The sequence below is a fragment of the Anomaloglossus baeobatrachus genome, chromosome 8 (genome assembly GCF_048569485.1).
Source record: "Anomaloglossus baeobatrachus isolate aAnoBae1 chromosome 8, aAnoBae1.hap1, whole genome shotgun sequence".
Taxonomy (NCBI): domain Eukaryota; kingdom Metazoa; phylum Chordata; class Amphibia; order Anura; family Aromobatidae; genus Anomaloglossus; species Anomaloglossus baeobatrachus.
The window spans coordinates 69,976,587-70,003,111 of NC_134360.1; the positions used below are offsets into that span (position 1 = coordinate 69,976,587).

Genomic DNA, 26,525 nt, shown 5'->3' on the forward strand with positions numbered 1-26,525 from the left:
TGGGGGTGATCCAGGCATCCAACAGCGCTTGGGCCTCGCCTGTAGTCCTCGTCCCTAAGAAGGACCGAACCACTCGGTTCTGCGTGGACTACAGGGGGCTCAATGCGGTCACGGTCGCCGATGCGTACCCAATGCCACGCATCGATGACCTGCTCGACCAGTTGGCCGGGGCTCAGTACCTGACCATCATGGATCTGAGCCGGGGATATTGGCAGATCCCCCTGACTCGCAAGGCCAGGGAACGCTCTGCCTTTATTACCCCATTTGGACTGTACGAGTCCACGGTGATGCCATTCGGGATGAGGAATGCCCCTGCCACTTTCCAGCGGATGGTCAACACCCTGCTCAAGGGACTTGAAGGGTACGCGGCCGCGTACCTGGATGACATTGCCGTCTTCAGTCCCACCTGGGAGGACCACCTAGAGCATCTAGCACAGGTGCTCAGGCGGATCCACCGGGCAGGTTTGACCATCAAGCCGGGAAAGTGTCAGCTGGCCATGAGCGAGGTCCAGTACCTCGGTCACCGGGTAGGTGGGAGAACACTGAAGCCCGAGCCTGAGAAAGTGGAAGCCATCGCATCCTGGCCCACCCCCAGGACCAAGAAGCAGGTGATGTCCTTCTTGGGGACCGCTGGGTACTATAGGAGGTTTGTTCCATGCTATAGTAGCCTGGCAAAGCCCTTGACGGACCTCACCAAGAAGAAGCTGCCCTCTGCAGTCGATTGGACAGTGGACTGCGAGACAGCCTTCCGGGCCCTAAAGGACGCCCTGTCCAGCCCGCCCGTGCTACAGGCAGCCGACTTCACGCGGCCGTTTGTAGTACAGACCGACGCCAGTGACTTCGGCCTCGGTGCGGTGCTCAGCCAGGTGGACTCTGCGAGCCAAGAGCACCCAGTCTTGTACCTGAGCAGGAAGCTGTTACCAAGGGAAGTGGCCTATTCTACAATGGAGAAGGAGTGCCTGGCCATAGTGTGGGCCCTGCAGCGTCTGCAACCCTATCTATACGGGCGCCACTTCATCGTGGAGACGGACCACAATCCCCTCAGCTGGTTGCACACCGTCTCTGGGACGAATGGGCGATTGTTGCGATGGAGCCTTGCGCTCCAGCAATACGACTTCACCATTCGCCACAAAAGGGGCCGTGACCACGGTAACGCAGACGGGCTGTCCCGACAAGGAGAGGTCGCGGACGGGCGCACGGGGGAACACCGGAGTGTGCTGCCCCCTAGCGCCCTCAAAAGGGGGGAGGTGTGAGGTAAATCCTGGGATATGAAGAGGAATTATGACTAGAAGTCATAATTGCTCTCATCACTCCCTGGCAGTGCCCCCCCTCCCTTCTTGTTCTCAAATGTCCAGCATCTGTGGAGGTGTCACATCCCACTTACACCTCCAACAGCCATCTCCTCTGATATGGAGATGAGATGATGTGAGGACAATGGACACAGGATGACTCCCTGCCGTCACCCTGTAACAAGAGTTGTATCTCATTAGCAAGGCTTGGAAGTAGCCAGACAGAACGACTCCAGTAAAAAATGGTTCATATCTCGCAAGCCATATCTCCGATAAATATGGCAACCATAAAAATGGTGTTTGCGCAGGCGGACGATGCTGGCACACCTTTTTTATGGAAGGGGGAGCTTGGGAAATACCCCAGGCGTGATATCAGCCATATGGGAACTCGTAGACAGGTCATGAGTCCCCTCGTTCTGTAGCTAAATTCATAACTGTCACAATGAGAGCATTGGCGTCCGCCTACGACGCTCCCAGGCAAAGTTATGGCCAATATCCCCTTTGCTGGATAATTCTGATCCATGCAGGGGGAGTGGCAGTGCTTCCCTGTGAGGTCACTAAGGTAGGAGGGGACCTGGATCTGCCCAGGTTGATAACCCTACTTCGGCCATTTTCCAGTGTTCTTCTGCTCGGGGGCCTGGTTGGGAAAGACCTGTGAGGGAGTTCCTGGAAACCTGGTCTACAGCGCCCCCCTGTGGCCAGACGCAACAAGGTAACTGCTGGAACTGTGTATGCCTGTTTGTAACCCATGCTTTGATTGTAACTGTACTCTGACATATGTATATTCTGTAGATTCCCTATTGTATATATTGTAGTTTCTAGTGTGCTTTAGGCTGATTAAATTATATAATTAATCTTGGGCTGTTCTGTTATCTCGATCTTGAATCCCACGTCTGTGTGTTCGGCTAATAGTTACCGTGAAGCGGTTGGTGGCAGCGAGTTGTGCCAAGGATTATTGTGGGGAGGCCAGTGAGATTCGGGAAGATATTATATATTCCGCCCGCGGAGGTCGGGGGAATATATACCTTACTCTCACCGGGGACCCTTCAATAATCGGCATAAGTAGTATAGCGGCCTCCTTGCTTATGGTCGGGCAATTCCATAATTGGCCTGACTATAAGAGGGGCGCTAGAGAGCGCGTCCCGTGCTCTGTCTGTCGGTCGGGAGGTATAAAGGAGGGGTGACCCCCACTTGTTACCCCCCGATTGCGACGTACTGGTAGCCAGCGCGGGGGATTTCTGAGTGACCCCCCCGGTGGTTTGTGACAGGCCCTGACTAGGAGATCGTCCAAGTAGGGGATCACTGAGTGGCCCTGAGAGTGCAGGACCGCCACGACGGATGCCATGACTTTGGTGAAAACCCGTGGGGCTGTCGCCAGGCCGAAGGGCAATGCGACGAACTGGAGGTGTTCGTCCCCGATGGCGAAACGCAGGAAACGTTGATGTTCGGGTGCGATCGGCACATGGAGATAAGCATCCTTGATGTCGATCGATGCTAGGAAGTCTCCTTGTGACATCGAGGCGATGACCGAGCGGAGAGATTCCATCCGAAACCGTCTGGTTCTCACATGTCTGTTGAGCTGCTTGAGGTCCAGAACGGGACGGAATGACCCGTCCTTTTTTGGCACCACGAACAAGTTGGAGTGAAATCCGCGACCACGTTCCTGAAGGGGAACGGGAATCACCACTCCTATCTTTAGAGCGTCCACTGCCTGAAAAAGTGCGTCGGCCTGTGCGGGGGGTGGGGAGGTTCTGAAGAAATGAGCCGTAGGTCGAGAGCTAAACTCTATCCTGTAACCATGAGACAGAATGTCTCTCACCCATCGGTCTTGAACGTGTGGCCACCAGGCGTCGCCAAAGCGGGAGAGCCTGCCACCGACCGAGGATGTGGCTAGATGAGGCCGAGAGTCATGAGGAGGCCGTGCCTCCTGCGGCCTTTTGGGGGCGTGACTTGGACCGCCACGCATAGGAGTTCCTCTGGCCTTTCTCCGGCCGGTTGGACGAAGAGGATTGGGGCTTGGCGGAGGGACGAAAGGACCGAAACCTCGATTGGAATTTTCTCTGCTGAGGTCTCTTAGGTTTGGACTGGGGTAAGGAGGAGTACTTTCCCGAGGATTCCTTAATAATCTCATCCAACCGTTTGCCAAACAAACGTTCGCCAGAAAAAGGCAAACCAGTTAAGAACCTTTTGGAAGCAGAGTCTGCTTTCCATTCGCGCAGCCACATGGCCCTACGGACTGCCACGGAGTTAGCGGATGCTACAGCCGTACGGCTAGCGGAGTCCAGGACGGCGTTTATGGCATAGGACGAAAATGCTGATGCCTGAGAGGTCAAGGAAGAAACATGCGAAGCAGAATTCCGCGTGACAGCATTAATCTCAGTCAGACATGCCGAGATTGCTTGTAGAGCCCACACGGCCGCAAAGGCCGGGGCGAAAGACGCGCCCATGGCCTCATAAATAGACTTCACCAAGAGCTCTGTCTGTCAGTGGCATCCTTCAGGGATGAGCCATTGGCAACAGACACAACGGACCTAGCCGCCAATCTAGACACTGGAGGATCCACCTTGGGAGAGTGTGCCCAGCCCTTAACGACTTCAGGTGGAAAGGGATAACGCGTGTCAGTGTGCCGTTTCGCAAAGCGCTTGTCCGGGACCGCTCTGGGCTTCTGGACAGCGTCCCTGAAGTTAGAGTGATCAAAAAAACGTATTGCGCGTACGTTTGGGGAATCGAAATTGGTGTTTCTCCTGCTGAGAAGCCGACTCCTCTGCAGGAGGAGGTGGTGGTGAGAGATCCAACACCTGGTTGATGGACGAGATAAGATCATGTACTAAGGCTTCCCCCTCAGGGGTATCAAGGTTAAGGGCGAAGTCAGGGTCAGAGCCCTGAGCTCCCACGTCCGCCTCGTCTTCCTGAGAGTCCTCAAACTGGGATCCAGAGCAGCGTGAGGAGGCCAGGGAAGAATCCAGCGAGGCCGCTTAGCAGGTCTGGGGCTGCGATCCGGGCAGGAGTCCTCCGCCTGGGACCTAGGGGCTATCCTGGGAGCGCGCTGCAGCGCGGACCGAGAAGGGCCTGGAGGAGACAAACTAACAGGGTCCGGGGCCTGTGAAGGGCCCGGTCTGGACTGCAATGCCTCAAGGAGCTTAGATGACCATTTGTCCATAGACTGTGCAATGGATTGAGAAAGTGACAGAGTTTCTCAGCGAAAGAGGCCAACGACGGTGACTCTGTCCCTGCAGACTGCTCAGGGGGAGCCGGGGGATCTACATGAGCCGAGGGGCCCACAAGTGCCCGAGGCTCCGGCTGAGCAAGCGTGGCAGGAGTCGAGCATTGATCACAGTGAGGGTAGGTGGATCCCGCAGGCAACATAGCCCCACAAGAGGTACAGGCCGCGAAAAAAACCTGTGCCTTAGTAGCTTTACTCCTTGTGGACGACATGCTGTTGTCTCTTAGGAGAGTGACCACTGAGGGTATATGGGAAAAGGGTATACAGCCTTTCCGAACAGATAAATAAATTATATATATATATATATATATATATATATATTATAATTATATATATATATATATATATATATATATATATATATATATATATATATATATATATATATATATATATATATATATATATATATATATATATATATATATATATATATATATATATATATATATATATATATCCATATCCCGGCACCCTAGGGGGACCAGCACCGGGTGACGGGCGTGGCTTACCAACCGCTAACGAGCGGAGTGTGTCCTCCAGATTCCCTGTCGTGGATCCCCCGGAGCTGCAGAGCCTTGCTGCTGAGTAGCATCCACCGGCAGAATTGTAAAAATGGCCGCCGGAGCTCTCAGGGGGGGAGTGGAGCCGGGGGCGGCGCTAGCAGAGAGCGGGAATCTGGAGTCCCCAAAGTGGTCAATGAGGGGGGAGGGAGACATGCAAGATGCTCCAGCCCTCAAGGCCGACGTCATGTCGGTAATCCCGCCCATACCCCTGACAGGCAGGCTCGGGGGCGGGATTTTTCGGACTAGGCCGCGGCGAAGCCGGGGACTAAATTTAAGGCCGCGCCCGACAAGCAGGCACGGTCGGCGCGGAAGTCCGCCGAAAAGACAACGGATGGAACTACCGCGGCTTCCGGGGAGAAGGTGCGACCCCTGTACAGTCCCCACATGAGGATACAGAGTACCTTCAAGTTGCAGGGCCCAGTCCCTGGGGGTGAAGAAGCTCCGGTCCGGCAGGTTCCACCAGGGGCTGCGGATGGAGCACGGTCCCAGCACATGGATGACCGCATAGGATCCCACTTCTACCAGAGCCGCATAAGGGATGGTGAAGGAGATGGTATGTGGCTCCAGCCTTTGTACCCGCAATGGGTACCTCAACCTTAACAACACCGCCGACTTAGTGGGGTGAGAAGGGAACATGCCGGGGACACCATCGGGGAACTCTTTTCTTCCATCCGACATAACTAAGTATGAGAATGCATGAGTGGATGTGTGCCTCCTTCCACACAAAGCATAAAACTGAGGAGCCCGTGGTCCACGGGAGGGTGTATAGGCAGAGGGGAGGGGTTACACTTTTTTAAAAGTGTAATACTTTGTGTGGCCTCCAGAGGCAGAAGCTATACACCCAATTGTCTGGGTCTCCCAATGGAGCGACAAAGAAATACTTCTAACACTTTATTCTTTAAAGGGTTTTTCCAGGTAGACGTGGTTGTTCCTTCCCGGTGAAAGACCTGGCTAGTTTCCTGCCAGCGTTGAGAAACACGTGATGGTGTCTCCGCGGCTTTCTTATTTGCATACTTCCCAGGGGGCAATGCTCTAGAATCACTGCGTTGAGAAACACGTGATGGTGTCTCCGCAGTGGATATGTTGATCTCCCTAAGGTTAACAATGCAATGATTCCTACTCCACACTGATGAGGGGAAAAAAGAGAATTTTGTTTACTTACCGTAAATTCTTTTTCTTATAGTTCCGTCATGGGAGACCCAGACCATGGGTGTATAGCTACTGCCTCCGGAGGACACACAAAGTTACTACACTCAAAACGTGTAGCTCCTCCCTCCTAGCATATACACCCCCTGCTAGCCAGACCTAGCCAGTTTAGTGCAAAAGCTGAAGGAGGACATCCACCCACAAGTAGAGATAGAGTAAAACCCGGAATAACCGGAGCCTCTGTCTACAACAGCCGGTGAAGACACACGGAACAAGAAACTTGCCAACAGGCAATAGGGAGGGTGCTGGGTCTCCCATGACGGAACTATAAGAAAAAGAATTTACGGTAAGTAAACAAAATTCTCTTTTTCTTTATCGTTCCTATGGGAGACCCAGACCATGGGACGTCCCAAAGCAGTCCATGGGTGGGAATAAACAGACAACTGAGAAGCAGGAAAACCCAACTTCACAAATGGGCGACAGACACCTGAAAGATGCGTCTGCCGAAGCCCGCGTCTGCCAAAGCAAGAGCATGCCTTGGATAGAGCTTCGAAAAAGTATGCAGACTAATTCGAGCTGCCGTCTGACAGACCTACTGAGCCGTAGCCTGAAAGCTGAAAAGGCACCGACAGGTCTGATCAAATGTGCTCTGATCCCCAGCGGGGAAGGCACTTGAGTACACTTGTAGGCCTCGGAAATGGCCGACCTAAGCTAACGAACAAGGGTCGGCTTAGATGCAGAGAGACCGCTATGCTGACTAGCAGTCAGTACTAGAGAGAGGTGCACCGCCTAATAACGGCGGTGCGAGACACCTAGATCCGGGGCGCCCGCACCAGATCCAGGATATGCAACGCTTTCTCAAGCGATGAAGAGGAGCCGGACAAAAGGAAGGCAGGAAAATTGCCCCGGATAAGGTGGAAGCAGTAACCACCTTAGGGAAAAAAGTCCGGAGTCGGACGGAGACCACCTTGTCTTGATGCAAAAGACCAAAAAAGGGGGTGACTCAGAGAGAGTGCAGCCAGAACTCCCTGGCAGGAAATTATAGCCACTAGAAAGACTACTTTCTGTGAAAGATGAAACAAAGAAACCTCCCTAAGAAGCGCAAAGGGGGGTTTTCCGGGAACCAGGAGGACCGGATTAAGGTCCCAGGGCTCCATAGACCGCCGGAAGGCGGAATGATGTGAGACGCGCCCTTAAAGGAGCGCACCGGAGCCAGCCGGACGATACGCCGCTGGCACATACCGACAGAACGGAGACCTGTCCCTTAATGAGGGATAGTCCTAGCTGTAGACCGGACTGTGGAAGGGACAGGAGGGTCGGCAAGGCTAAAAAGGTCCAAGGACACCTTGGAGCTCGAGTCATAGCGGAGATGACTTCAGGAAGGATACCAGAAGTCGCCAAGATCCAGGACTCAATAGCTACGCCGTCAATCCGAGAATCCAGAATTCTGACGGAAAAAACGGACCTTCTGAGAAAAGGTCTGGACGGACCGGAAGATGCCATGGCAATCCAACGGACAGAAAGAGCAGGTCAGGATACGAAGCCTGCCTGGGTCAGTCTGTAAGAGAATGACCCGACGGCCCCCTTCCCTGATCTTGTGCAGGGCTCTGGGCAAGAGGTAGAGACGAAGCTGGGATCAAACATGAACCAGTGTGTCTACCGCAAAACCTGAGGATTGTGGACCACGGTTGGACAGCTGAAATAATCTGCCCGCAGTTTTGACATCTAGGATGTGGGCTGCGGATACGGTGGACTAGGAGTCCCTTGTCCAGTGAAGAATGTTGAGGCGCCAAGATTGCCAGGCGGCTGAGTGTCCCGATCTGGAAATTGATGTAGGAAAACGCTGTAACGTTATCCGACTGAACTCGAATGTGCCTAGCCGCCAACAAATGGTGAAGGCTTAGAGAGCTAGAATACAGCTCTGATTTCTAGCCCATTGATCTAGAGGGCTGATTCGGACAGAGTCCAAGCGCCCTGCGCTCCGCGGTGGAGATATAATGCTCCCAAGGCGGAAAGACCAGCACCCTGGTGAGAATCACCTGGGACGGGGCCAGGAAGGAGCGTCCCTGAGACAGAGTGGTCGAAACCACCCCTGAAAACGAGCCCCAGGTCAGTGGCAAAGCCACCACCCCGTGGAAGGAGGGAGTTCGCGTGTACAGCGGACAACATCCAGTCTCAGAGGGCACAGGAGAAACTGGGCAAGGAATCGCTTCCATTGACGCCACCGTCTGACCAGCACCTGTATTTGGTGTCTGATAGAACGACGTCGACCGCCAGCGGAGGGACTACTTATCGACTAAGAGCGGCTTCACAAGAGCCGACAGTCTCGAATTGCGTCCTTGAGAGCCTCTGGTTCGAAGTCAGAGTGGACTTGAACAGAATGACAAGCCACCCGAATAGGTTAGAGTGGCGAGAGTAAGCGAAATACTCTGCTAAGAGTCTGCACTGGATGAAGGCCTGAGAAGAAGGCCGTCTAGGGCAAACGATCACTGTCAATCCCTAGGGGTGCAGGACCCTAATCACAGCAGCCGCAATGAGAATACTCGAGGGGCCGTGGCCAACCCCAAGGGAAGAGCCACGAATTGGACCGCTCTGATGGCAAAACGCAGTCAACGCTGGTGTGAAACTGCGATTGACCGTTGCAGAAAAGCATCTCTGATGCCGAAGTCTGCGAGGGAATCTCCTTGGGTTCTTGATTGATCCGGTGAAAAAAAACACACGGAACAAGACCGAGACTCCATGTGAAAACGCCACACCTGACCATGCTTGAAAAGCTAAAGATCCAGGTCGGAAGGCACCGCCCTCTTCGGGGACTAGAAATAGATTTACACAAAAATCTCAGAACCGTTCCCAGTCGGGATTCGGTACAATTACTCCATTGGCCTGCAAGAAATGCCACGGCTTATGAGAAGGCGGCGGCCTTGGAGCCGGGAGGAGGTAACAGAAAAAATCTGTTTGGCGGGTGGACAGAACTCCATCCTGTAGCCATGGGAGATATAATCCCGCCCCCACTGAACGGAGACGTGTTAGAACCATACGTCGCCAAGTGGAGAGAGCCTGCCACCGACTAGGAGGAGGTTGGCGTGGCTAGATAGCTCGGAGGAAGCTGACTAAGTGGCAGCATCTCCTGCGGTCTTCTGAAGACGCAGCTTCAAGCCAATTGGTTCTATGAACCTAGGCCGAGCTAGAGGACGATCAGATGGAGGAACGGAAACCACCGAAACCTCAACTGATTCCTGCCCTGGACAGGTTTCCTGGTTTAGGTTTGTGGCAAGGAAGAACTCTCCCCGCCAAGAGCTTCCTAAATTTCATCCAGTCGGTTCCGAAGAGACTGGTCCCACCAAAGAGGAGCCCAGCAAGGAACCTCTATAGAGGCATCTGCCCTCCATTTCCGAAGCCACAGGAGCCTGCGGACAGCGAGGAAAGTAGCCAAGACCACCGCCGTGCGGTGTCCAGCATGGCAGACCTAGGCAGAGGATGAAAAGACTGAAGTCTGGAAGTTCAGGCAACCGTTTTGGGCATAGGGTCCCTGTGAGGGAATGCATCTCCTCTGAGGAGCCATCAGCCACTGACATAACGGTCCGGGCAGAGCCACCTGAGGTGAATGAGCCCACTTCTTGACCACTATTGGTGGACAGGGGAAACACAGTCCTCAGAATCACGCTTCATGGGAAGCGACTGTCAGAGCGGACCCTGGGCTGGTCACAGGGACCTGAAAACCGGAGTGGTTAAGGAACACACGTTGTGTTCACCTAGATAAGGTAACTCCGGCGGATTGAGGTCCAGTACAAAATTAATGTACCGTGGGATCCTTATAGAGGTGCCGTCAGCCACTGATACAACTATCCGGGCTGAAAGTCTAGACACCGGAGTGGCCACCCTTGGCGAATGAGTACACTCCTTGACCACCTCTGATGGGAGGGGGAGACAGGCAGCAGAACCCCGTTGTGGGATCTGCAGGACAGGCTGTGGGCTTGGACGCCTGAAAACTGGAGTGGTTAAGGAACACACTCCTCGTCTTGTTAAAGGTATACTGATGCCTTACTGCCAGCGGGGAATACTCCCCTGATACAGGCGGATGGAGGTCCAATACAAGTATAATGGACGCAATCCAATCAGTCGCATCCGCGTCACCTACGGACGGATCAAAGTACCTAAAGTAGCGTCCGTGACATCCTCCTCGTCCAATGAGTCAGCTCGTAATCGGAGCTGCGGGACGGGGAAGGGGACCCTGCGTCTCCCTGTCAGGAGGACGGGGTCTGAGAGCTTTGCTGAGCGAGCAGAAAACGCCCTGAGAAGGGGGCTGCATGCTCAGCAGATGCCGGGACAGCCCGACCCCTGGAAAAAAGATTCCCCCAGGGGTCAGCCATCGACCGGAGCAGCTGGAGGGACCCTGAATGAGCCTCCAAGCTGAGGGGCCACAGTGGTTATGAGCTCGGTACAGCCGTACGAGACTACCAGCAGTGGATACCAAAAACAGCCTGCAGCCTCGCTCTGTGAGACAAGCTGCAGAGGTGGGGGGCTATTTCTAGAATGTCTAGAATACCCAAGACAGGGGTCAGCCTGGGGAGACTCCAGGCAGAGGCACCACATAAGGACCATTACAGTGTGGGTCCGTGCCGGTTCAGGCAATATGAGTTTACATGCAGAACATGTAGTATACTACCTTGGAGCTTTGCTCCTAGTGTGAGACATGCTGCTGAGGAGGTTCTATAATAAAGAATTAACTCCCTCAGAATGCCGTGATCGTGTATAAAAGTGCACAGCCAGAGGTTGTGACTTATCAGGCCGCTATTGTGAGTGCCCCCTCAGGTTCCAAGCCTGGACCCCCAGCCATATATCCACTCCCTCTGCTGCAGAGCAGCCAGCGCCGATCAGCGTACTAAGAACGCTGAGAAAATGGCGCCAGAGTGAGGGGGGGGGGCGGGGGTTAACCTAGGAGCGGGAATCGGAGGGCTAAGGCATGTACAGGGGAGGGAATCATCTCCTAAAACGGAGTGTCGTCCCCTGTGCAGAGCGGCCGGCGGGCGGCGCTGCAGTGTCCCCTTGCATGAGTAACATGCAGGGGAACAAAACGAAACTAGGCCGCGGCTGAAGCCGGGGCCTAGAGTTATACATGCGGCCGAAAATCAGGCATCATCGGCGCGGTACTCAGTAAAAACTGAGAAACCGGCCGGAAAAACTGTAAAAAGCAGCATTATCAACATAAATCACTGTCCCCTCAATAAATCCACATTGTAGAAGGACCCTTGAACAACGTCTCTATACTTATCTTTGAGACGCAGGGTCCAATCCCTGGTGGGGTGGGGGTCCAGTGCTCCGTCCAGCAGGGTCCTGCCAAAGGGCTGCGGATGGAGGCCGGTCTCCTGCAAGGCAGTGAGAACCGTGTTGGCTCTAACTTCAAGCCAGAGCCCATAAGGGATGGTGAAGGAGCGCGGCATGAAGGGATTTCTGCCCTGAAGTCAACCTTAACAGCACTGCCGCCAGGGGAGTGTGAAGGGACATGCCGGGGGTCCAGTGGACCCGCTTTTCTTCCAAATCTTTAGAAAAAATGAAAAATCAAAAAAGGATGCATGTGTGTGTGTGATCCTCCTGACACAAAGCTTGAAAACTGGCTAGGACTGGCTAGCAGGGGGTGTATATGCTAGGAGGGAGGAGCTACACGTTTTGAGTGTAGTAACTTTGTGTGTCCTCCGGAGGCAGTAGCTATACACCCATGGTCTGGGTCTCCCATAGGAACGATAAAGAAATACCCCGAAACGGCTGTCTGTGGATGGATACCATGTTTGGTATAGGTGGTCTCCTTGACTGGAGACTGCCCTTCCCGTGGTTGTTCCTTCCCGGTGAAAGACCTGGCTAGTTTCCTGCCAGCGTTGAGAAACACGTGATGGTGTCTCCGCGGCCTTCTTATTTGCATACTTCCCAGGGGGCAATGCTCTAGAATCACTGTGTTGAGAAACACGTGATGATGTCTCCGCAGTGGATATGTTGATCTCCCTAAGGTCAACAATGCTTGCTTAAAAAAATACTTCTAACACTTTATTCTTTAAAGGGTTTTTCCAGGTAGACGTGTTATTGGCTATGGGTTTTCTCTGAGGAAAAAATAAACTCACCTGCTCCTCACCCTTCCCCGGTGCCGCCTCTCTGCTACCATTCTGGTCATTGCTGACCGGCTGCAGCGTGAGGTCATGATTACAGTGCACACGACCACTGAAGGCAATCACTAAACTCAGAGGTTTCGTGGTGATTACAATGGCACCACTGCTGAGCCCAGTAACTGGCTGCAGCGGTCGTGTGCACTGATCATCATCGCTGCAGTTTGTCAACAAAGACAGGAGCCGCAGAGGAGAGGCATCATGTCAATAAGCAACATCCAAATTTGTTTTTTCACCTACAGCCATTAAAAGGGAACCTGTCAGGTCCAATATGCACTCAGATCCACGAGCAGTTCTGGGTGTATATTGCTAATCCCTGCCTAACCGTCCCAAAATCTTGTAGCACAGATAAAGAGAGAGATCTTTAGAAAAAGTATTCCTAAAGATCTTTTACCGTATTCTAATGAGCGCGTGGACTAGTCCCAAGGGCGTGATTTCCCCTGGCTAGTGGGCCCCATTAGCATGTTAGTACACCCCTCTTGTGGTGCTATCATGCTAATGAATGTGCAGCATCAGAGGATGATATGTCACCTCTCCGCTGCCATCGCGTCAGACACTGGATTTCGGCTCAGTGCGCCTGACCCCGGAGTTTGGGTCATGCACACTATGAAGCCGGGTGTACATGTCCTGGCTTCAAACTGAAGTAGTGCGCATGACCAAAACTCCGGGGTCAGGCGCACTGAGCCGAAATTCAGTGTTGGATGCGATATAAGCGGAGAGGTGACATATCATCCTCTGACGCTGCACCTTCATTAGCATGATAGTGCGCCCACAGGGGCCAACAGGGGCGTACTAACATGCTAATGGAGCAGACTAGCCAAAGTAACTAATGCCCAGGGGGCTATTCCCCTCGCTCATTAGTATACGATAAAAGATCTTTAGAAATACTTTTTCTAAAGATCTTTTTTTCTGTGGTAGTGAATACAGGGACGGTGAGGCAGGGATTAGCAATATGCACACAGAACTGCTCGTGGTACTGGGTGCATATTGCACCAGACAGGTTCACTTTAAAGGGAATTTGTCACCAGGTTTTTGCCACCTAGTTTGAGAGCGTAGGGGCAGAGACCTTGACTCCAGCGATATGTCACTTACTGAACTGCTTAGTGTAGTTTTGATAAAATTACTGTTTAATCAGCAGTAGATTATCATTACATGACTACTTTGCATGCTGCAGGTAGTTCAGCATTTTCTTCAGCTCTGTATAACAGCTAGATCTGCAGCAGGGAAAACAGTGATTTTACCAAAATGACAGCAATCAGCTCAATAAGTGACACATCACTAGAATCAGGGTCTCTGTCTCTACAATATGCTGCTCTCAGATGAGCGAGCAAAAACCTGGTGACAGATTTCCTTTAAAGACTGAAACCTGGAAAACTCTGATGGTTGCAGCTGGGTAAAAAATTAGCAAACAAGCCCAATTATCCTGTAATCTGCCCAGACACTGCCTAGCTTCCCTGCCTATACTGCCCAATTTAATGTTCAGAAGGAAAAAAAAGGGATGATCCAGCTCAACTATGGAAAGGTCCGGCATGCAAGGAAAACACTCTGGCAGTGCAGGGATCCAATAGAAGAAAAAAAACAATTATTATTCCGGAAGATGGATTGTTTTTTTCTTCTATCCAATTTAATGTTACCATAGGGGTGTGTGTGTGTATTATTTATCTCTCTCTCTCTCTCGCTCTCTACCTCCCCCCCTCCCTCTCCCTCTCTATAAAAACACCAATTATATTTTTCTACATTGTGCAATATGGAATCAGACAAATGCTTACCATTCTTAGATAGACTAACATCTTGAGACACTGATGAAGGCAACCCATCCATCATGGATGTCCACTGCTTAAATCGGGATTCTACCCCAGCCTCCTTGCCATAATCAACTCCACTTGAGCTGAAGCCTAAAAATGAGAGGAAATATATATATTTTTTTTTAGCTTAGAAATAAATCAGTTGCTATTTCCCAAATCATTTTTCCCTAAGACAATCATTCATTACTATCTGGCAAAATCAGATTTTTGGGGTTGGCGGCCTAGGTCACCATTCTACTACTCATGTAACCATTAATAGACAATCACAGAGGGTCTATGACTGTCTAGATGTTGCTGCACCCAAATCTATTCTTCAGTGTGAGTGAAACGCTGCTCCCATGACTGCTTTAGCTCCTCACACTCCCACCCGCAAGTTTCTAAGAGAAATAGCACAAACCTGATCCATATCCAGGCATGTGCCCTTTGGACTGCATGTCGGAGAGCCCTACAGGATCCAGATGAGACTTGGGTACAGCCGGATGAGAGGGCGAGTGCTTCATACCCGGCTGCCTCTGTTGTTGCTGCTGCTGCTGGAGGGCACTTACCATTCGAGCCAACTGCTGAAAAAAGCAACAACAACCAAATCAATGACAGAGCAACGCTGCAGGAGTAGGACTACAAAGACATGCAACTAAATAAGAATAGCCAACATGCTGCTTAAACACTTAGAAGTTTCAGACAAGTGGGTAGACTGGGGGAGTGGGTTCCCTCTGTCACTTGAACGGCAGCGATGGCTTGTCATTGCATATGGGGGTCTACAGAAGACACCCCCCCCAGGTCTGTCATGCCTGTGAATCTAAAGGTGGCCATACATAGAGGTCTTATATTGGCCAAAACTGGTTACAACAGAACCACCCAACCATATAACAGATGTTGGCCTAATTTTTGCCCGGCAAATGTCAAAAAGGAGCTACAAGGTGGAAAACAAACAGGTCTTTTGAGACGTCTGGCAGTGGCTTTTCACGCTCTACCACTTGAAAACACCTCAGAATTAGCAGTCAGTGAGTTACTGAAGGTGTATAGGAGACATAGTAAATCGAGAGATGCAGTTTGCATTATCGGAGTGTACAAAAGATCTCATGGTCAAGGTTTCAAAGTTGGATACGTTTGTTAATTCGCAGGCAAATGAGGGGGTCTTGGTGCACCACTGCGTGGATATAACTCAGGTACACCATTACGCCCCCTTTCTTTGCATGTTGAAGGCATTGCCCCTTTTCTAATTTATCGTTCTTGCTTCCCAAAGATCGCAGTCTGAGCTCTGCCCCTGTGTGGCATGCACACCGACACTGCGTGAGCCCGGCTGTGCCTCTTCTACTTCCCGACTCCTCTCCGCAGATGCAGCTTGTTATACTTCAGGGTATCTTTTTTATATATATTTTTCTCAGGCACTGTACCACGAACAAGTACAAAGTACACTGCTACTTCGATTTTTATGGGCGCTAAATCTCTTACATTACTGTACAAATATTGATTTTGGGGTTGACTTCAAAGGAATTTGTCACCAGGGCTTTACCATTTAATTGAAGACCCGACAGGTTCCCTTTAAACCAATAAGCATACAGTATGTCCCACCCTAGTATATCTAGTGTATATCCAGTGTATATGGCTTCTGAAACGAAGAAACTGTTATATGATACATTTCCCCCATTCAAGTTGTTTTGCAGGGCATGTACATACATTGCCCTCCAAGAATAATGATAGCAAAAAAACAAACTATGGGAATATAGGGCACAGCTAAACATTAGTATATTGCAATATCCAGGGATATGAATAGAGAACAATAAATGACCTTGTTGTATGCAAAAAAAGAAGGGAATTTTGTTTACTTACCGTAAATTCCTTTTCTTCTAGCTCCAATTGGGAGACCCAGACAATTGAGTGTATAGCTTCTGCCTCCGGAGGCCACACAAAGTATTACACTTAAAAGTGTAAAGCCCCTCACCTTCTGCCTATACACCCCCCGTGCCTCACGGGCTCCTCAGTTTTGGTGCAAAAGCAAGAAGGAGGAAAGTTATAAATTGGTTTAAAGTAAATTCAGTCCGAAGAAATTTCGGAGAACTGAAACCATTAAACATGAACAACATGTGTACCCAAAGAACAACAGCCCGAAGGGAACAGGGGCGGGTGCTGGGTCTCCCAATTGGAGCTAGAAGAAAAGGAATTTACGGTAAGTAAACAAAATTCCCTTCTTCTTTGTCGCTCCATTGGGAGACCCAGACAATTGGGACGTCCAAAAGCAGTCCCTGGGTGGGTAAAAGAATACCTCGGTAATAGAGCCGTAAAACGGCCCCTTCCTACAGGTGGGCAACCGCCGCCTGAAGGACCTGCCTTCCTAGGCTGGCATCTGCCGAAGCATAGGTATGCACCTGATAGTGTTTCGTGAAAGTGTGCAGGCTCGACCAGGTAGCTGCCTGACACACCTGCTGAGCCGTAGCCTGGTGCCGCAAAGCCCAGGACGCACCCACGGCTCTGGTAGAATGGGCCCTTAGCCCTGAGGGAACCGGAAGCCCAGAAGATCGGTAAGCTTCGAGAATAGGTTCCTTGATCCACCGAGCCAGGGTTGATTTGGAAGCCTGTGACCCTTTACGCTGGCCAGCGACAAGGACAAAGAGTGCATCCGAGCGGCGCAGGGGCGCCGTACGAGAAATGTAGAGTCTGAGTGCTCTCACCAGATCTAACAAGTGCAAATCCCTTTCACATTGGTGAACTGGATGAGGACAAAAAGAGGGTAAGGAGATATCCTGATTGAGATGAAAGGGGGATACCACCTTAGGGAGAAATTCCGGAACCGGACGCAGAACCACCTTGTCCTGGTGAAACACCAGGAAAGGGGCTTTGCATGACAGCGCTGCTAGCTCAGACACTCTCCGAAGTGATGTGACTGCTACTAGGAAGGCCACTTTCTGCGAAAGGCGTGAGAGAGGAATATCCCTCATTGGCTCGAAAGGTGGTTTCTGAAGAGCCATCAGCACCCTGTTCAGGTCCCAGGGTTCTAACGGCCGCTTGTAAGGAGGGACTATGTGACAAACCCCCTGCAGGAACGTGCGTACCTGTGGAAGTCTGGCTAGGCGCTTCTGAAAGAACACAGAGAGCGCTGAGACTTGTCCCTTAAGGGAGCCGAGCGACAAACCTTTTTCCAATCCGGATTGAAGGAAGGAAAGAAAAGTGGGCAAGGCAAATGGCCAGGGAGAAAAACCCTGATCAGAGCACCAAGATAAGAATATCCTCCACGTCCTGTGGTAGATCTTGGCGGACGTTGGTTTCCTAGCCTGTCTCATAGTGGCAATGACCTCTTGAGACAACCCTGAAGACGCTAGGATCAAGGACTCAATGGCCACACAGTCAGGTTGAGGGCCGCAGAATTCAGATGGAAAAACGGTCCTTGAGACAGCAAGTCTGGTCGGTCTGGTAGTGCCCACGGTTGGCCCACCGTGAGATGCCACAGATCCGGGTACCACGATCTCCTCGGCCAGTCTGGAGCGACGAGGATGGCGCGGCGGCAGTCGGACCTGATCTTGCGTAACACTCTGGGCAACAGTGTCAGAGGAGGAAACACATAAGGGAGTTGAAACTGCGACCAATCCTGAACTAAAGCGTCTGCCGCCAGAGCTCTGTGATCTTGAGACCGTGCCATGAATGTCGGGACCTTGTGGTTGTGCCGGGACGCCATTAGGTCGACGTCCGGCATCCCCCAGCGGCAACAGATCTCCTGAAACACGTCCGGGTGAAGGGACCATTCCCCTGCGTCCATGCCCTGGCGACTGAGAAAGTCTGCTTCCCAGTTTTCTACGCCCGGGATGTGAACTGCGGATATGGTGGAGGCTGTGGCTTCCACCCACAGCAGAATCCGCCGGACTTCCTGGAAGGCTTGCCGACTGCGTGTTCCGCCTTGGTGGTTGATGTATGCCACCGCTGTGGAGTTGTCCGACTGAATTCGGATCTGCTTGCCTTCCAGCCACGGCTGGAACGCCTTTAGGGCAAGATACACTGCCCTTATCTCCAGAACATTGATCTGAAGGGAGGACTCTGGCTGAGTCCAAGTACCCTGAGCCCTGTGGTGGAGAAAAAACGCTCCCCACCCTGACAGGCTCGCGTCCGTCGTGACCACAGCCCAGGATGGGGGCAGGAAGGATTTCCCCTTCAACAAAGAAGTGGGAAGAAGCCACCACTGAAGGGAAGCCTTGGCTGCCCGAGAAAGGGAGACGTTCCTGTCGAGGGACGTCGACTTCCTGTCCCATTTGCGGAGAATGTCCCATTGAAGTGGACGCAGATGAAACTGCGCAAAAGGAACTGCCTCCATTGCTGCTACCATCTTCCCTAGGAAGTGCATGAGGCGCCGCAAGGGGTGTGACTGGCCTTGAAGGAGAGATTGCACCCCTGTCTGTAGTGAACGCTGTTTGTCCAGCGGAAGCTTCACTATCGCTGAGAGAGTATGAAACTCCATGCCAAGATATGTCAGTGATTGGGCCGGTGTCAGATTTGACTTTGGAAAATTGATGATCCACCCGAAACTCTGGAGAGTCTCTAGAGCAATGCTCAGGCTGTGTTGGCATGCCACTTGAGAGGGTGCCTTGACAAGCAGATCGTCTAAGTAAGGGATCACCGAGTGTCCCTGAGAGTGCAGAACTGCTACTACAGTTGCCATGACCTTGGTGAAGACCCGTGGGGCTGTCGCCAAGCCGAAAGGCAGTGCCACGAACTGAAGGTGTTCGTCCCCTATGGCGAAACGCAGGAAGCGCTGATGCTCTGGAGCAATCGGTACGTGGAGATAAGCATCTTTGATGTCGATTGATGCTAGGAAATCTCCTTGGGACATTGAGGCGATGACGGAGCGGAGCGATTCCATCCGGGGTTTTTACATGTTTGTTGAGCAGTTTTAGGTCCAGAACAGGACGGAAGGATCCGTCCTTTTTCGGCACCACGAACAAGTTGGAGTAAAAACCGTGACCCTGTTGCTGAAAAGGAACAGGGATCACCACTCCTTCTGCCTTCAGAGTGCACACCGCCTGAAGAAGAGCATCGGCTCGCTCGGGGGGCGGAGATGTTCTGAAGAACCGAGTCGGAGGACGAGAGTTGAACTCTATCCTGTAACCGTGAGACAGAATGTCTCTCGCCCAACGGTCTTTTACCTGTGGCAGCCAGGCGTCGCAAAAGCGGGAAAGCCTGCCACCGACCGAGGATGCGGTGTGAGGAGGCCGAAAGTCATGAGGAGGCCGCTTTGGGAGCGGTTCCCCCGGCGGTCTTTTTAGGACGTGACTTAGACCGCCATGAATCGGAGTTCCTCTGATCCTTCTGAGGCCTTTTGGACGAGGAGAATTGAGACCTGCCCGCGGACCGAAAGGACCGAAACCTCGATTGTACCTTCCGTGGTTGAGGTCTGTTTGGTTTGGACTGGGGTAAGGATGAGTCCTTTCCCTTGGATTGTTTAATGATTTCATCCAATCGCTCACCAAACAGACGGTCGCCAGAAAATGGCAAACCGGTTAAGAACTTTTTGGAAGCAGAGTCTGCCTTCCATTCACGTAGCCACATGGCCCTGCGGACTGCCACCGAATTGGCGGATGCTACCGCCGTACGGCTCGCAGAGTCCAGGACAGCATTAATGGCGTAGGACGCAAACGCCGACGCCTGAGAGGTTAAGGACACCACTTGCGGAGCAGACGTATGTGTGACTGCATTAATCTGCGCATGACAAGCTGAGATAGCTTGGAGTGCCCATACGGCTGCGAATGCTGGGGCAAAAGACGCGCCGATAGCTTCATAGATGGATTTCAACCAGAGCTCCATCTGTCTGTCAGTGGCATCTTTGAGTGAAGCCCCATCTTCCACTGCAACTATGGATCTAGCCGCCAGTCTGGAGACTGGAGGATCCACCTTGGGACACTGAGCCCAGCCCTTGACAACGTCAGGGGGGAAGGGATAACGTGTATCCTTAAGGCGCTTGGAAAAACGCTTATCTGGACAAGCTCGGTGTTTCTGGACTGCCTCTCTGAAGTCAGAGTGATCCAGAAACGTACTCAATGTACGCTTAAGAAACCTGAAACGGAATTTCTCCTGCTGAGAAGCTGACTCCTCAATTGGAGGAGCTGGGGGAGAAATATCCAACACCTGATTGATGGTCGCTATAAGGTCATTCACTATGGCGTCACCTTCAGGTGTATCTAGGTTGAGAGCGGCCTCAGGATCAGAATCCTGATCTGCTACCTCCGCTTCATCATCCAGAGAGTCCTCATGCTGAGACCCTGAACATTGTGATGAGGTCGAGGGAATTTCCCAGCGAGCCCGCTTAGGCGGCCTGGGACTGCGGTCCGTGTCAGAGACCTCACCCTGGGACCTATGGGTCACCCCAGGAGCACTTTGCTGCTCCAACTGAGGGGGGCCTGGGGTCAATGATTCAACAGTGCCCGTGGCCTGAGTCACCGGTCTGGACTGTAAGGCTTCTAGTATCTTAGCAGACCATTTATCCATACTCTCAGACAGTTTGTCAGCAAATACTGCAAACTCCGTCCCTGTCACCTGGACAGTGGTAGCAGGTGGTTCCACCTGGGCCACCAGTAGCAGAGGCTCCGGCTGAGTAAGTGCCACAGGGGCCGAGCATTGCACACAATGAGGATCGGTGGAACCTGCCGGTAGTATAGCCGCACATGAGGTACAGGTTGCAAAGTAAGCCTGTGCTTTGGCACCCTTGCTTTTTGCGGACGGCATGCTGTTGTCTCCTCTGAGTACAATCCAGGAGGGTATATAGCCAAAAATCAACAGTGCGACCGTACAGTGTAAATGTATAGCATATAAGCATATATATATATATGTACACTTCGGCACTCAGTGGGGCCAGCACCCAGGTGCTGCTTACCGACCGCTCAAAGCGGTTGTGTGATCACCAGATTCCCTGCCTGGGCCTCCCAGAGCCGTGTTGTCTCTCCTCTCCAGCGTCAGAAGTGCTGACAGGAATGGCTGCCGGCGTTCTGTGGGGAGGAGGGGGCCGTGGGCGTGCCCTAGAAAGTGCTGGAATCTGATGCCCCACTGTGCTGAGTGAGGGGGGGAGGAGGATACAAAGTATACTCCAGCCCTCAGCGCTGACGTCCTGTGCAGCGTCCCGCCCTTCCCCTGACTGGCAGGCCTGGGGGCGGGAATATGCGATACTAGGCCGCAAAAGCCGGGGACTAAAGTTATAAGCGCGGCCGGCAAATAAGCGCGGCCTGCGCGGTAAGTCCCCGGCGCACTAACACACCCAGCAGTGCTGCAATGTGTATGGCACAAGCGCTCCATGCGCGGTCCCCCAGGGGGACACAGAGTACCTCACAGTAGCAGGGCCTTGTCCCTGACGATACCCGGCTCCTGTCCAGCAGATTCCCCAGGGGCTGCGGAGGGAGCACGGTCTCAGTGCCTGGAGACCGATTAGGATCCCACTTCACCCAGAGCCCATTAAGGGATGGGGAAGGAAAACAGCATGTGGCTCCTGCCTATGTACCCACAATGGGTACCTCAACCTTAACAGCACCGCCGACCAGAGTGGGGTGAGAAGGGAGCATGCTGGGGGCCCTGTTATGGGCCCTCTTTTCTTCCATCCGACATAGTCAGCAGCTGCTGCTGACTAAGATGTGGAGCTATGCGTGGATGTCAGCCTCCTTCGCACAAAGCATAAAAACTGAGGAGCCCGTGAGGCACGGGGGGTGTATAGGCAGAAGGGGAGGGGCTTTACACTTTAAAGTGTAATACTTTGTGTGGCCTCCGGAGGCAGAAGCTATACACCCAATTGTCTGGGTCTCCCAATGGAGCGACAAAGAAAAGAGAATTTTGTTTACTTACCGTAAATTCTTTTTCTTATAGTTCCGTATTGGGAGACCCAGACATTGGGTGTTTAGCTTCTGCCTCCGGAGGACACACAAAGTACTACACTCAAAAGTGTAGCTCCTCCCTCTGAGCTTATACACCCCCTGGAGAACCAGATCTAGCCAGTTTAGTGCAAAAGCTGAGGGAGAATAGCCACCCACAAGTAGAACCGAGCAAGAACCGGAACAACCGGAGACTCTGTCCACGACAACAGCCGGTGATAACACACGGAAGAAGAAAATTGCCAACAGGCAACAGGGAGGGAGCTGGGTCTCCCAATACGGAACTATAAGAAAAAGAATTTACGGTAAGTAAATAAAATTCTCTTTTTCTTTATCGTTCCTATGGGAGACCCAGACCATGGGACGTCTCAAAGCAGTCCATGGGTGGGAATAAACAGAAAAAACTAAGAAGTAGGCGGAGCCTAACTTCACAAGTGGGCGACAGCCGCCTGAAGGATGCGTCTGCCCAAGCTCGCATCTGCCGAAGCATGAGCATGCACTTGGTAGTGCTTCGAAAAGGTATGCAGGCTAGTCCAAGTGGCAGCCTGACAGACCTGCTGAGCCGTAGCCTGGTGCCTGAAAGCCCAAGAGGCACCGACAGCTCTGGTCGAGTGTGCTTTGAAAAGCTTGAGAGGTGCACCGCCTAAGCGCAGCGGTGCGAGACACATAAATCCGGAGAGCATGCACCAAATCCAGAGAATGCAGCGCTTTCTCAAAGCGATGAACAGGGGCCGGACAGAAGGAAGGCAAGGAAATGTCCTGGTTAAGGTGGAAGGGAGAGACCACCTTAGGAAGAAAGTCCGGAGTCGGACGGAGAACCACCTTGTCTTGGTGAAAAACCAAAAAAGGTGACTCCGAGGAGAGCGCAGCCAAATCAGAGACTCTCCTGAGAGAAGTTATGGCAACTAGAAAGGCCACCCTTTGAGAAAGACGATACAAAGAAACCTCCCTAAGGGGCTCAAAAGGGGGTTTCTGCAATACCGTGAGGACCAAGTTAAGGTCCCAGGGATCCAAGGGCCGCCGATAAGGCGGAATGATGTGAGACGTGCCTTGCATAAAGGTGCGGACCTGAGCCAGCCGGGCGAGACGCCGCTGGAACAGCACTGATAGTGCTGAGACTTGTCCCTTGAGAGAGTTGAGGGACAGTCCTAGCTGCAGACCGGACTGTAAAAAAGACAGAAGGGTCGGCAACGAGAATGGCCAAGGAGGATGGCCGGAAGAGCGACACCAGGACAGGAAAATTTTCCAAGTCCTGAGATAGATCTTGACGGAGGAAGACTTACGGGCCCGAGTCATAGTGGAGCTGACTTCAGGAAGAATACCAGAAGCCGTCAAAATCCAGGACTCAAGAGCCACGCCGTCAAATTGAGTGCCGCAGAATTCGGGCGGAAAAACGGACCTTGCGAGAGTAGGTCTGGACGATCCGGAAGATGCCACGGCATCTCTACGGACAGTTGGAGCAGGTCCGGATACCAAGCTCGCCTGGGCCAGTCCGGTGCAATGAGGATGACTCGACGGCCCTCTATTCTGATCTTGCGCAAGACTCTGGGCAAGAGAGCTAGAGGGGGAAACACGTAGGACAGACGAAACTGGGACCAATCCTGAACCAGAGCGTCCGCGGCGAAGGCCTGAGGATCGTGGGAGCGAGCCACGTAAACCGGAACCTTGTTGTTGAGACGGGATGCCATTAGGTCCACGTCCGGAGTGCCCCACTTGCAGCACATTGACTGAAACACTGCCGGGTGCAGGGACCACTCGCCACCGTCCACGGATTGACGGCTGAGATAATCTGCCTCCCAGTTTTCTACGCCTGGGATGTGGACTGCGGATATGGTGGACTTGGAGTCCTCCGCCCATTGAAGAATGCGTTGGACCTCCAACATTGCCAGGCGGCTGTGTGTCCCGCCTTGGTGATTGATGTAGGCAACCGCTGTCGCGTTGTCTGACTGGACTCGAATGTGCCTGCCCGCCAACAGGTGGTGAAAGGCTAGGAGAGCTAGAAGCACAGCTCTGGTTTCCAACACATTGATTGAAAGGGCTGACTCGGACGGAGTCCAAGTGCCCTGCGCTCTGTGGTGGAGATATACCGCTCCCCAGCCGGATAGGCTGGCATCCGTGGTGAGAATCACCCAGGACGGAGTCAGAAAGGAGCGCCCTTGGGACAGGGAGAAGGGTCGAAGCCACCACTGAAGAGAGCTCCTGGTCCGTGGCGACAGAGCCACTAACCTGTGTAAGGAGGAAGGCCGCTTGCCCCAACAGCGGAGAATGTCCAGCTGCAGGGGGCGCAGATGGAACTGGGCAAAGGGAACCGCCTCCATGGACGCCACCATTTGACCCAGCACCTTCATCAGGCGCCTGAGGGTATAACGGCGGGGCCGCAGCAGAGAGCGCACCGCTAGCCGGAGAGACTGCTGTTTGACTAAGGGCAACTTCACAAGTGCCGGCAAAGTCTCGAACTGCATCCCTAGGTACGTGAGACTCTGGGTCGGAGTCAGGGTGCACTTGGGAAGATTGACAAGCCACCCGAATTGGGCTAGAGTGGCGAGAATGAGCGAGACACTCCGCAGACAGTCTGCGCTGGATGGAGCCTTGACCAGAAGGTCGTCCAGATAAGGAAGCACTGCCAACCCCTAGAGGTGCAGGACCGCAATCACTGCCGCCATGACCTTGGTGAATACCCGAGGGGCCGTGGCTAACCCGAAGGGGAGAGCCACGAATTGGAAATGATCCTCTCCTATCGCAAAACGTAACCAACGCTGGTGTGACACTGCGATTGGCACATGTAGATAGGCATCTCTGATGTCGAAGGACGCCAGGAAATCCCCTTGGGTCATAGAGGCAATGACTGATCGCAGAGATTCCATGCGAAAATGCTGCACCCGGACATGCTTGTTGAGAAGCTTGAGATCCAGGATGGGCCGGAAGGTACCGTCCTTTTTTGGAACTAGGAAGAGGTTTGAGTAAAAACCTCTGAACCGTTCTCGAGCAGGAACTGGTACAATCACACCGTTTGCCTGCAAGGATGCCACGGCCTGTGAGAAGGCGGCGGCCTTGGAGCAGGGGGGAGTTGAGAGAAAAAATCTGTTTGGCGGGCTGGAAGAGAATTCTATCCTGTAGCCGTGAGATATGATGTCTCTCACCCACTGATCGGAGACCTGCTTTAACCAAGCGTCGCCAAAGTGGGAGAGCCTGCCACCGACTAAGGACGTGGCTGGAGCGGGCCGAGAGTCATGAGGAGGCTGCCTTAGTGGCAAAACCTCCTGCGGACGCGCTTTTGTGCGCCAGTTGGATTTCTGATCCTTAGCTGAGTTAGCGGACAAGGTGGAAGGCTTAGAGGATGACCAGTTGGAGGAACGAAAGGAACGAAACCTCGATTGATTCCTACCCTGGGCGGGTTTCCTGGTCTTGGTTTGTGGCATGGAAGTACTCTTCCCGCCAGTAGCTTCCTTAATGATTTCATCCAGCTGTTCACCAAACAGCCGTGAACCAGCAAAAGGGAGTCCAGCAAGAAACTTCTTGGAAGAAGCATCTGCCTTCCACTCTCGAAGCCACAAAATCCTGCGGATAACAAGAGAATTAGCTGAAGCCACCGCAGTGCGGTGAGCAGCCTCTAGCATGGCAGACATGGCATAAAATAAAAAAGCTGAAGCCTGAGAGGTTAAGGTAACCATCTCAGGCATAGATTCCTTGGTGAGGGAATGCATCTCCTCCAGAGAAGCAGAGATGGCTTTGAGAGCCCACACTGCTGCAAAAGTCGGGGAAAACGCAGCCCCCGCAGCTTCATACACAGATTTGGCCAAAAAGTCAATCTGACGGTCAGTGGAATCCTTAAGTGAGGTGCCGTCAGCCACCGACAACGGTCCGGGCTGAGAGCCTAGACACCGGAGGGTCTACCTTTGGGGAGTGAGACCACTCCTTGACCACCTCAGGTGGAAATGGAAACCGATCATCAGAACCACGCTTTGGAAAGCGTTTGTCAGGGCAGGCCCTGGGTTTGGTCACAGCGGTCTGAAAACTGGAGTGGTTAAAGAACACACTCTTCACTCTCTTAGGCGAGGTAAACTGATGTTTTTCTGCCAAAGAGAGTTGCTCCTCTGACACTGGCGGATTGAGATCCAGCACAGAATTAATAGAAGCAATCAAATCACTAAGATCTGAGTCACCCTCAGAGAAATCGATGGGATACATAGCCTCCAAGCCACCCGTGAGGGCATCCTCCTCATCTTGCGAGTCAGCTCTTGAGACAGAGCCATGGGATGAGGAGGGGGAGGAAACCCTGCGCCTTCTCTTAGAAGGACGGGGTCTGGGATCTGATGATGAATCCTCTGTGAGCTCTGATGGACGGAGGTCAGAGGATAGGAGTCCTCTGTCAAGAGTATTAGAGGCACCCTGTGAGGGGGGCTGATGCATATTCATCAAAGTCCTGGACAAAAGCCCCATGGACTCAGCAAATGACTGGGATATGGACCTAGAAAAGGACTCTACCCAGGCCGGGGGTTCAGCCAC

General features: G+C 52.6%; 1 protein-coding gene across 1 annotated transcript in view; it reads right to left on the reverse strand.

Annotated features, from left to right (window-relative positions):
- Positions 1–26,525, reverse strand: part of TNRC6B (trinucleotide repeat containing adaptor 6B) — a 189,137-nt gene that overhangs the window by 21,274 nt on the left and 141,338 nt on the right. The window contains exons 15-16 of the mRNA XM_075321778.1: positions 14,582–14,744; positions 14,149–14,274 (exon numbers count right to left, since the gene is read on the reverse strand). Of these exons, the coding sequence (XP_075177893.1) occupies positions 14,149–14,274; positions 14,582–14,744 (289 nt within the window). The remainder of the gene's footprint in view (positions 1–14,148; positions 14,275–14,581; positions 14,745–26,525) is intronic.